The sequence below is a fragment of the Chironomus tepperi genome, unplaced genomic scaffold, assembly GCF_022539635.2.
Source record: "Chironomus tepperi strain 1889 unplaced genomic scaffold, CSIRO-AGI_Ctep_v1 contig_34, whole genome shotgun sequence".
Classification (NCBI taxonomy): Eukaryota; Metazoa; Arthropoda; class Insecta; order Diptera; family Chironomidae; genus Chironomus; species Chironomus tepperi.
Window position 1 is genome coordinate 1,529,469 of NW_027226156.1, and position 13,094 is coordinate 1,542,562.

The following is a 13,094-nucleotide window of genomic DNA, read 5'->3' on the forward strand; positions in this document are numbered from 1 at the left end:
TTCCAGTTTCTAGTGTGAAGGCACCTGAACTGAAGTTTGGCAGTTCAAGTGTGAAGACGCCTGAACTGAAGTTTAACAGTCTCTAGTGTGAATCTGCCTGAATTGAAGCTTCAAAACTTCTAATGTGAATCTACCAGAACTCAAACTTTTCCTCATTAATGTGAATGCACCTGAACTCACAATCAGCAATCTAACAATTCCAATTCCCAAGTCTATAATCACCTCCACTTATAACAAGATAAATCCATGTTCAAATGTATGCTTAAATTGCAAAATAATTGAAATGAAAATTTTTCTACAATTATCCTCATTATTACTCAAACTTTCCTCATCCTTTTAATGTCTTTTTAAATGGAAATGTACTCACAAAAGCAGAGGAGATAAAAAAAACTTTGTCGTCTGCATCAGATGCAACAACTTTTTTTCTTTCTTGTGCCTTTATATTAATGTGTTCTTGGTGTCGTTAATTATTAAAGGGGGTGAGGGTTAAATAATGATAAAATGTTGCTTTGGGGCTTAAAGTGAGGAAGTGGATTGAGGAGGCAATAAATTGGGGCTTGAAGAGGAAAATGTAGGAAATTGGAAGTAATGCCTTAAACTGATGGATTTAAAGTTGCTGTATCAAGGTGGTAGACATGATCCAGGATAGGATAGGATGGGGTGTGTTGGGATTTCGTCCATAGCAACCCCATGTTAAAAACACAATCAAATTGATGTATTTTGGGTAATTAGGACGGTTGAATGACACCCCAATACTGCTATACATTGCTATATCACTGTGGGTCTCTGAAGGAGGGAGTGTGGGTGTCGGAAGGAGGGAGGGTAGGTGTGGGAAGGCATGGTTGGAGGCTTACGACTGTGTGGGAGTCAGAAGAAGGCAGAATGACTGTCAGAAGACAATGTGGGTATAGAAAAAAGATTTGTAGGCATTTGTACCCTGAAACTCAATCCCAAGTCCCACCCTGCCTCAATCAACAGCCTCTCCCCTTCCATACATTCCACAAATCCTTTACCCCATCTTATATAATCTTTTGACATTACATGATCATAAATACGAGTGCATTGAGCTTTTAATAATAACAAAAGAAGAAGCTTAGACAATGAAATAATTGTGCAGAGAACTTAGTGAATCATTATTGCATTATGACAATGCTTCATGAGCCATTAGATTATAATAATGACAGAATGAATGAAAATAGCAAAAAAAATAGAAAAGAAAAAGCTGAACTGACGATGACACAAGAATGACAATTCAAAACAATGAATTGTTCTACTTTAGATGAGACTGAGAATGTTTATTGTGTATATTGTGGAATGTGGGATGTGAGTGGGGGTGTAGAATGAGGGTTAAGAGGGGTTGAGAATTAAGATGGGCTGTGGAGCTTATAAACTAGATTTAAGGGTGGATTCAATGCTTAATGAGCAGAATTTGATGTTGGCAAAGAATTTGCATCACTAAATTGACTCAAAATTGACTTTTAAAATTCCTCATGCGTCATATTCAAGAACCCACCCTAAAGTCTCCCCAAAAATACAACGCACGACTTCATTTTCTGCTTCAAAACCTTTTAAATCATGACAGAAATAACAAAACTAAAAGAAACAGACAGCATAGCAAGCAAACTAATCTTTTCACATTCCTGTTTATTCCGACTCTAAGTTTCTGTTTTTTGCATACATAACCTCCAACAATGTCTCTCAAAATCCTCTTCAATACACAATGTTTTATTGCATATGACAAAAATAGAAATATTTATACCTTAATGCGCTTAAAAATATCTTTTTATTTTGTTATTCTTAACAAGTTTGTGCTGTTGTAGAATGTGTTGTGAATAAGGGGAGCAGTGGGGTAGTTAGGAAGGGGTGGGAGTGACCCTCAAACTACCCAACTCTTTTTGAATTGGTCCCTAACGAAATTCAGACGATTAACGACATTTTAGTCTTAATTTGCATTCTAAAAGCTCCTAAAAGCTCGAACCCAGTCATCCAAGTTAAACCCCCAACCCTCCACCCCTGACTACACCCCCTGCATCCACCCATCCAAAATAATCCAGCACATAACAAAATACAAAGTAACAAGATTGAATAACACATTTAAGAACAAGAAAATAATCATGAATATTCATACACAAAAAAAATCATCATCATGTGAATCGAGGATGCAAGTATATATTCAACAGTCGAGTTAAATTTATATCTCAGTGAGCATCGATGCACATTGAACAGATGTGAAATTGGGTTACGTGTTGAAATAGATTGATGTTGAGGAAATTGAGATGAGAGGGATGAATGAATTGAGTTCTGGAGATGGAATTTGATGAAGAGTTTGGGAATTGGATGAGAATGGAGTGGATAGCCTTAAATTTATGAACTGGAGTCTTGAAATTTAGATTCTAACCTCAAAATTAGTGAATTTAATCTAAAACTTTAAAATTATAACCTTAAATTTTCCGGATTCTAACCTCAAAATTCTAAAATATAACGTCAAAATTCAGAAACATAACCTCAAAATTCAAGATTTTAACCTTGAAATTCAGAGACATTACCTCAAAATTTCTGCAACATAACCTCAATTTTCATGTAAAATATCCATTTACTTACGTAATTGCCAACCTAATTTAAAATGCAAATCACTCAGCACTATCAAAACTTTCAAGTTTTCCTTCGCATTCTAACAATTTTCAATTAAAACATCACGAAAATTGCCATTGCATATGAAAATCTCGGAAGCTTCATTGCAAATTCCTTGTTGCAATTGCCAACAGAACTCGTATTGTCTCACTTAGTAAGGAATTTTAATTAAACAGGAATGTTTGTGTTTGTAGTTAAAACAGTTTCGGAAATAGTTTCAAGTTTGAAGAGACAATTTTGAGGTTATAAAATGAAAATTTTGGACTAGTTTTGAGTGTGAATGAAAAATTATTGAATGAAGTGCTGAGTAAATTGGATATTGTTGTGAATTAGTCGGGATTTAAGATTAGATTTTGAGGTTATGTTGCTAATTTTGATGCTTTGGATTAAAATTTTGAGGTTATAATCCTAAATTTTGAGGTTATAATCTCCAATTCTGAGGTTTTGTCTTAGAATTTTGAGGTTATGTCTCTGAATTTTGAGGTTATCTTCAACTTTCGATGTTAATCAACTAACTCATTAATTTTCCATTCCAATTATCCAAAAAATCGTTAATTTTCACTCAAAACTCATCCTTTTTCCTAAAAATTTTCAATTACTTCAACAAAAATTTCATCTATCATTCGGATATTGTTAATTATCCCAAACAAGTCCGTCAGTTTTGTCTTCTTATTCAGTTCTCATTCCATTAACTTTTTGCAATCAGCTCAGCTATGAACAAATTTAATCTCATTTTAGGCAACTGAAACAATAATTTTTTTGTGTGTCTTCTTTTTCTGCCATGTCAATTAATGTCCATTAATTAACTCCATCCCCAAACATTTTCATGTTTGTTGTGAATCTCATGAGAATTTTTTGTCGTCATCAAGTTCGCTTTTTATTGCCATTTTTGGTATCTGTCTGTATTTTTTTGAGGGGGTTTTGGTTGTTATGGAATTATGAAATGTGGTTAATGTGGATATATATGAGGAATGGAGAGGATATTGGGTTATTATGGGGTATATAATGGGTTAGGTTGGATGAATATTGATGGTAGGTGATTGTACGATGGTACAGGGTATTGGAGCAGATCAAGAAGGATCCTTGGAAGACTCATGGAACAGGTTCAGATTGAGAAGGATTCCCTTAAGGCATCCGACGAAAAAATTGCCGAAAATCTGGCATTAAGCTTACTTGACTTTAACTTGATGTCAAATTTCTTTGGATTTGACCAGAATCCAGTGTCTTCCTTGACAGATCCCTAGGTTAGGGTCTAGATTAGAGCTAGAAAAATCCCTAAACTGAACAAATACCTAGGACAGCTTGATTATTGACCCTGACTTGGGAATTCGTCAATGTTCTGACCCCAAAATTGAAAAATTCTTACAATTCAGCCAAGAACCACAGATCTAAATTTTCTGAATACTAGATACGCAGATCTGCAGTTTTGGGTTGTTCCCATAACTCATCCAGAGCGGCAAACCCAAAAGATCCAAACCCCACTCAACCCAACAGCACATAATACTTAAAGCAGCAACAACATTAACCAGAAAATACAGTAAAACTTTAACAGGACACAAAACAGCGTCCATGAATAAATTGACACATAAAATGAAAAATTTATTAATGAAAATTCACAGATAATATACTTAATTACCATCAGCACGCATATCCCATACATACATACATTAATGCTTACACACGACAACATTAATGCTAACAACATGAACAATCAACCTCAATTTTTTATTTTATTTAATTATTTTTTATTTATTTAAATTTTTTTAAAATTGATTCACGCCAAATATTTTCTTGTTCTTCATCACCAAAATATCATCAAATCTTTTCCGCCTACTTTTCTGACTTTCTATCTCTCTCTATCTACTTACCTATTTACGATTTCAATTTTCATCGCACATAAATTAATAAACTTTTTAAAAATTAGTGGAAAAAAAAAAAAAAAATCACCAAAAATAACGGATTTTTGTGGACAAATTAGTGAATTTTATGTTATTTTTTGTTGTTGTGTGACTTTATGGCTTGCAGCGTCTGTCGCTTAATTAGGCTTTTTGTAGATATTTAGGATTTTTTGTACAATTTAGTTAGAATTTGCATGAAAATTGTAGGTTGACATACAAAAATATGGACATGAAAATGTTCGAAAAAAAATGAACAAATTAAGAGTGGAAGTAGGAATAAACTTAAGACAGGGGTGGACTCGGGAGCAATCCTCCCTTCATGGGAGGGTACTGGTACAAACTCCTATCCAACTTATTTTAGACAGATTTCTTCAATTTTCAAGACTTTTTGGAGTAAAAAAATCCAAAATTTCAACTTTTTTACATTTATTGCTTCAAGTTTGGCTTGACTGACTCTCCTAAGACCATCCCTGACTCAAATCGACCCTGACTTGGAGCCTAGGTTGGTACAAAAGGCCTTCTATCTTACTGTATTGCTGGCTGAATCACAAAGCTTGTGCAAATACTCAATTTTGACATCAAACTGACATTGTGTTGCTCTTGAAGCATCAGGACGCCTATTACCTTGTAGATGCCTGCCAAAGGCGTCTAAAAGCAACCTTGTGTCGCTTCACCTCACCCAGTTACGTAATTAGCGAACTACCTCCAATTTTTTGGGTCTTTTTGAGCATTTTCTTTGAAAAAACATCCTTAAAAAATTGAAAAAATTCGTTAAATTAAAAGGAATTTTTGACCCCCAATAAACCCCCATCTTATCTACACTTCCGTAATAAAACAAATTGAAATGAAATTCCAAACCACAAAAATTTCCATTTTACACTTAAAATCGACCAATAAAATTCCTCTCATCCAACTTTTTAAGCAATAAATTCCAAAACAATGAATATAAAACTACTAAAATAATAATAATAAAAAAAAGTTGCCTGCAAGAATGCATCGACATGTAAAATGTACACAAAAAATACGATAAAAAAAATTGCAATTTTTGGTCGATATTCATTGCTATTAAATAATGTATAGCCAATAATGCTCATTGAAATGAAGTAAATGTGTGTTTTATGGAAGATAAATCTCATGTTTGTTGCTCAATATAGTCGATAATTACAATTTTTTTTATATAGCATTTATTGGAAGTGTTAAGTTGGAATATTGGTTATTGGGGGGTTAATGGATATGATATGAATGGATATGAGATGTGGGGTTGGGGGATGTGAGATGAATTTGGAAGATTTTTGTGATTTTTTGATAGAAAAATTAGAATTTTTTTTGTCAATTTTTTTCTCAAATATTTCTCAATTTTCTGGCATTTTCCTCAAAAATTTCCAACTTTTTCCATTTTTTGCTCAAAATTTTGTCAATTTTCACACTTTTTTCCCCCAAATTTTGCAATTTCTGTAATTTTTCTCCAAATTTTATCAAATTTCCAATTTTTGGCTGCAACATTTGCCAATTTTTTGACACGTTACCCAAAAATTTGCCAAATTTTCCACTTTTTTCGCAGGTATTTGTCAAATTTTCTACTTTTATCCTACAAAAATTGTCAATTTTTTCCAATTTTTCTCAAGATTTCGTCAATTTTTACCAAAAAGTTGCAATTTTCATCCAAATGATCCACAACCCAACCCCACTACCCCCTCAATCTCCCCCTATCTCACCCCTCAACATCTCCCCAGCCACCACCGCCAACTCCCTTCCTTCAATTTACCCCCAAAGAACCTCCATCGAGCCTACTAAGCAATAAATACTCCTCGACTCTCTAATTAGCATCCATTCAACAAGATAAAAGTGAATTAATCACCTTAAAATTTTTTTTTTTTTTTCGTTATAAGCACCGCAGCAAGAAGAATTTCTTACAATTTTCGTGCTAATTAACTTCCTTTCAATGTCAATTATTGTCGTCAACTTTATTTTGTCGTCTCGAAAAATTTAATTCTAATTAAATTGTGATGAATGATGAAAAAGATGAAGAATTGATTGAGAGTTACTTTTTGATGGTGATGATGAGTCATTGACAGGGGTGGAGGGGGAGGGGGGTATAAGAGGGATAGACAGAAATTCATCAAGTTAGGCTTATTTCTGGGACAATTTTAGGTCCAAAAATACCTCATTTTTAACTCATTGTGACTAGAATTTAAGGACGTATCAATGACCAGCTAGGGTACTAGGGTATAACCCCCTCAAAATTTCATACCCCCTAACTTCCCCCCAACTAAAATTTCAATAAAATTAGTTCTTATTCCATCTTAACAACTTCCTAATTAACACACAGCCAAAAATTTTTTTTTCATTTTCTCCTCCAACTTGCGGTTTTTCCTCAGCATTTTCCCTTTTAGCTATTTTTCCACACAATTTTCCATCTCATCAATGATGAGCTTCAGAGCTTCTTCTATCTGTTTTATACATCCTCATCGTTACATTTTCATAATTAATTTCAACAAGCTAAGTGGTGAAAATTTTAATTTAATTTTATGATTTTAATTTTGGAAAGTGAGGAACAAAAATTTGGTTCTTTTTTGGAGTTTCGCTTACTAAATGAGAGCTTTAAGAGCTTACAGTTGGGTTTTGTGGAAGTCCGGAAGGGAAATTTTAGATTTTTGTTTTATTAAGTGAAAAAAGTCATTTTAAAGGGATTCTTAGTGACTTGGAGGGCATTCTGGGGCATGTTCCGGGCAGTAGGGAAGCATTAATGCAGATCTTCTCAAACTATGCTTAACGGCACTCTAGAAGGTTGAAGAAACTCAACTGAAATGACTAAATTGCACATTTTGGGAGTTGATATGGACAAGGGAGTATTCAACATGGTGCAGAGGGGTTTCAGGGTCAACCTAACCCCCGCCAATATCGTCCTACCTCCTTTTCCCTCTCCAACTTCCAACCTACGCTCCTTGTTGTTGATTCAAATCACTAAAAATTAAATGAAATCAATACCAAAAAATTCCTCTAAAATCTTAAATTTCATATCCGATACGTCATCATGTGCTATACAAACTGTGTTCCTATATTTAAAAAAAGCACACAAATAACGACGTCATTGAATATTCAAGTGCAATTAATTTTTAATGATTCTCTTTAGTGTTTATTTCATCTTAGTTTCATTCTGTTTTGGCTCAAAGGCAAAAAGCAGCATTCAACAGGCAGACTTCCTTTATATGTTAATAGTATTGTGAAATTGTTGTGGAAAAAAAAAATTAAATTTAAAACGGAAGTTTGGAGATGATTGAGAATTTTAGAATAGAATTTGTAGATTTACCCCTAACAGACAAAGATTATGCCTTCATATTAGAGAAAGACCACTACGGTGCCCAAAAGCAGTCGTTTTGCCTAAACTAGGTAACTAGACAATAGAATGGAAATAGATTAGAATAGTTTGAGTTGGGTTTAACCAAAATTAGTACAGTAAATTCAAATTGACGTGATTTGTAGCTAGTGCGAGTCATAATAAGGTTATAGTAACTAGAATGATACAAAACTAGCTATTTGTAAGCCTTAAGCAAGTCTACATGGAATCAACTTGATTATAACCTTTCTACAACTCAAGTGCTCAGCTTTTAGCAATCAAACCCCTAACAGACAATGATCATAGACAGATTAGACCATTTTGACTAGGACTTAATAACTAGAATGACTTTATAGAGACTTTATACCTAGAAATATTAAAAAAAATATCCACAAAACCACCTTAAAAATCATGAATTAAATTAAATACCACAAAAATAATTTTCTATAACTTTAACTTTTTCACTTTCAGATAAAAACTTGCAAATAATAATAAATATTTTGCACATAATTTTATACCTTTATATTTCCTATATATATTTATTTATTGACATATTTGTATCACATAACATAAATATTTCAACTTAATTTGATGTTGTTACTCAATGTTATTTTATTTGTTGCTTTATCAAAATATTATTCTGTTTTCAAATGATGCAAAGATTTATCAGTTGCAGTTGACTGCTGTCGTGCATGTGTTTACAAATTTTTAATTACTGATCTTTGATAATTTTTGTATCATTTGAAAAACTATTCGTTGCTTTTATATATGTTTTATATTGTGTCATTTAATTAAATTTGATGTGCAGAAATTAGGTCAATTTTTAATGAATATCGGAAGTTGATTGTTGAGCTTTTTCGGGGAATTGTTCGAGGTGTTGTGACTCTAGAGCTGTCAGGATTCTTACCCAAATGTGCCTTTAATGCCAATTTGGACTCCAAAATGGAGTCCATCCGAGCTCCAGTAGAGTGTTGTTATCTCAATGCATAACCAGTGCGCTTCAAATGTGCCCATAGTGCGCTTCAAATGTGTCTATAATTCGCTTCAAAGTTGCTCATAGTGCGCTTCAAATGTGCTCATAGTGCGCTTCAAATGTTCTCATATTGCGCTTCGAATGTGCCTATAGTACGCTTTAAATGTGCCCATAGTGCGCTTTAAATGTGCTCATAGTGCGCTCCAACTGTGGCCATAATGCGCTTAAAATGGTTCAAATGCGCTAGATGCCTCCTTTGAGTCACAATCAGGGGTTTCAATCCCGTTGGACAAAATCTCAATCCCGGGAGTACGGGATTTGAAATCTCAATCCCGTCCAAATGGCAAAGATTAATCCCGGGATTGGATGTGAAAAAAATATCAAGTTTTTAGTCGAATTCAAGTGCAAATGTAATACTATTGTAGAGAAATTTTCAGGATGAATGAGTTGGCAGGACTCCAATGTGGAGTCCGGACTTTCGGAGTCCGGACTCCGAATGTCCGGACTCCAAAAAAAAAAGTGGAGTCCGGACTCCAAATGTGCACCATAGTCGCATTTAAATGTCCGCTCATAGTGCGCTTCGGGACTGGGAGTCCGTGGAGTCCCATACATTTTTTTTTTCTTTTTCGCTTACACTGTGTAACAGTGGTGAACTTTTGAAATGCGCTAGATGCCTCCTTTGAGTCACAATCATCGATAATATCATCATTCCCTAAAAATTGACCTAATTATGCTTCAATATAATCAACATAATTTGAATCTAATTCGATCAATTTATTCTAAATTCTCTTTCATGCTTCAATAAAATCTATCAAAATCATCAATATTTCTCATCAAAAAATCAACAAAAATTCATCTCAAAAAAACCTATAATTATGCTTAACATAAATTAACTCCTAACAGTGATATGCGCACAGGGATTAATAGCAAAGGACAAGAGCGGTACAAGTGATCCATATGTGACGGTACAAGTTGGAAAAGTGAAAAAGCGCACAAGAACGATGCCACAGGAATTGAATCCAGTGTGGAATGAAAAATTTCATTTGTAAGTGTGACTTGCTGTTGGTTAAATGTTGTAAAAAATTCCACGTGTTTGAGTGTTTTTTGTGTGTGTAAAATGTGTATTGGGGAGGCGGGAGGGATTATTGGGTGATTTATGGACATTTTTGTGGAAAATAGTTGATTCTTTGTAGTCTAAAGCCGAATGCTTCAATGATGATATGGTATGGTGTAGTACAGGTATGCTACTACGCCATACCAGGTGTACCACTGTACCCTGCCAAGATGAAGCTTTAAATCACCCACAGGCCAGAACACCCACGCAAATTTTCCCATAACCACCGAAAATGAAAATCACGGGTTTCCAGAAACACCACTTGTAAATGTATGTGGTGGTTCTGGAATGTAGTGAATTTCATAAACACCACATGTATTTCCAAGTGGTGGATAAAATCACACGTGTAATTTTAATCACCACATACATTTGTACGTGGTGTTTCTGAAATCACGTGTGGTTCAAATCACCCACAAAATTTTGTCTGTGGGTGATTTGGAACTTAATGTAATTTTTCATGAAGTACAAAATTACAAATTTCAATACAAAATTTCATTGAAATTTTTTTTGTTTTTTATTTGTTACAAGCCTCGATTTTGAGTAAAAAATCAGAAATTAAATTTTTGATTTAAAAGAGTGATTCTTTGTGTGATAAGCCATTTTTACTGGTTATTTTTAAACACTTTTATAATATTGAGCTATAAGTCGAAAGTATTAAAGAATATGGATTGACATCTAATCGAGAAGCCCTCAAGTAAAAAAGTATGGTTGGATAAGTCATACTCTTTGAAAGCAAAACACTAGGGAAGCTGCTTTAAGTGGGATGGTCCTTATTCTTAAACTTATTCTCCCACGCTTGGGTAAAATCCACAAGGAAAAAGCCAGGCTCAGAAACTAGGCAGTATCAGTATAATTTATATAGATACGGTGGTATTAAGCGGTATTTGTATGGATGTTCTCAGCCTGAGAAAAAAGGCAATAAGGTCAGATGAAAGGCCTTTTGTAATAACCTAGGCTCTAAGTCGGAGCATGGTTCCGGTAAATAAATAAGCATAGACATTTGCCTAATCATTCCTTTTTTATTAGTAAAGTTTCACTTTCTGAAATTTACGAGAGAACGAGTTAATGAGGATAAGGCTAAGTTTCTTATAGTTGCTGCAAGTGGTCAACGACTTTGTCTACTTGGGAACTATAAGTCCATAAATGGTTCAGAGTCATGGAAACGGGCGTGCAAATGGAGATTTTGAGAAGAGGTTCCTTAGAGTTATATTTAGAACCAAGAGAGAAGGTGACCAGTATAAATATAGGAGCAACGTAGAACTGCAGGCTGAAGTTCAGTCCATCCAAGCCTGTTCACTTTGACACTTCTTATAATATCAGCCAAGCGTGGGAGAATAAGTTTAAGAATAAGGACCATCCCACTTAAAGCAGCTTCCCTAGTGTTTTGCTTTCAAAGAGTATGACTTATCCAACCATACTTTTTTACTTGAGGGCTTCTCGATTAGATGTCAATCCATATTCTTTAATACTTTCGACTTATAGCTCAATATTATAAAAGTGTTTAAAAATAACCAGTAAAAATGGCTTATCACACAAAGAATCACTCTTTTAAATCAAAAATTTAATTTCTGATTTTTTACTCAAAATCGAGGCTTGTAACAAATAAAAAACAAAAAAAAAATTTCAATGAAATTTTGTATTGAAATTTGTAATTTTGTACTTCATGAAAAATTACATTAAGTTCCAAATCACCCACAGACAAAATTTTGTGGGTGATTTGAACCACACGTGATTTCAGAAACACCACGTACAAATGTATGTGGTGATTAAAATTACACGTGTGATTTTATCCACCACTTGTACAGTGGTGTTTATGAAATTCACTACATTCCAGAACCACCACATACATTTACAAGTGGTGTTTCTGGAAACCCGTGATTTTCATTTTCGGTGGTTATGGGAAAATTTGCGTGGGTGTTCTGGCCTGTGGGTGATTTAAAGCTTCATCCCCTGCCAAGTGTGGCACTGCCCAGTACTAGTGGTGCACCTGTACCTTACCATCACCGAAGAAATTGGCCAAAGAACCACCTAATTTCAAGAAAATGTCCAAAAATCCAACCCAACCCTTCACAAAACCAAGAAATATCCCAAAACCCCAAATAATTCCCCATCATCAATATCCTCAATATCAGTGATGGACAACCTGTTTAGTGTCACGACGAATGCCATGACTGCAACTGCATACAGCATGCGATTCATGGCATTATAATGACACAATAGTGTACCGCAACACACAGGTTGCCCACCCACTGCCCAACACACATCCCTAAAAAACCACCCAAACCTAATTAATATCCAAAAAAAAAAGCCATCAGCAACTCATTCTTCAAATCGAAAATTCATATCCTGAATATTATTTTTTTGTTCCACAGTGAGTGTCACAATTCGTCTGATCGCATCAAAGTGCGCGTATGGGACGAAGACAATGATCTAAAATCAAAACTCCGTCAAAAGTTGACACGCGAATCCGATGACTTTTTAGGTCAAACAATAATTGAAGTAAGAACATTATCGGGTGAGATGGATGTATGGTATAATTTAGAGAAACGTACCGATAAATCGGCTGTGTCCGGTGCCATACGATTGCACATATCAGTAGAGATAAAAGGTGAAGAGAAGGTGGCACCATATCATGTACAATACACGTGTCTACATGAAAATATTTTTCATTATTTGTGTGAGCAAAATTCGAGTCTTGTAAAATTGCCGCAGGCAAAAGGCGATGATGCTTGGAAAATTTATTTTGATGAGACGCCGCAGGAAATTGTCGATGAATTTGCAATGCGTTACGGTATTGAGCCAATTTATCAAGCGATGACACATTTTCATTGTTTATCGACGAAATATTTATGTCCTGGTGTACCGTATGCGATGAGTTTCTTATTGGCAAATATTAATGCTCATTATGCTCATACGACGGCATCGAGTGCTGTCTCGGCGAGTGATCGATTTGCTGCTAGTAATTTTGGTGTAAGTTCAATGATCTTGTATCCTAACCTCAAAATATTCCAACTTTAGGAACCTAACCTCAAAAAATTTAAAATTTTAGGATCCTAACCTCAAAATATTCCAAATTTTAGGAACCTAACCTCAAAATATTCCAGATATTAGAATTCTAACCTCAAAAAATCCAATGTTGAG

At 34.5% G+C, this 13,094-nt stretch overlaps 1 protein-coding gene across 11 annotated transcripts in view; it reads left to right on the forward strand.

Annotated features, from left to right (window-relative positions):
* Positions 1-13,094, forward strand: part of unc-13 — a 115,878-nt gene that overhangs the window by 95,080 nt on the left and 7,704 nt on the right. For all 11 annotated transcript variants that reach the window (XM_070646719.1, XM_070646753.1, XM_070646727.1 and 8 more), the window contains 2 exons: positions 9,743-9,884; positions 12,326-12,923. In XM_070646719.1, the coding sequence (XP_070502820.1) occupies positions 9,743-9,884; positions 12,326-12,923 (740 nt within the window). The remainder of the gene's footprint in view (positions 1-9,742; positions 9,885-12,325; positions 12,924-13,094) is intronic.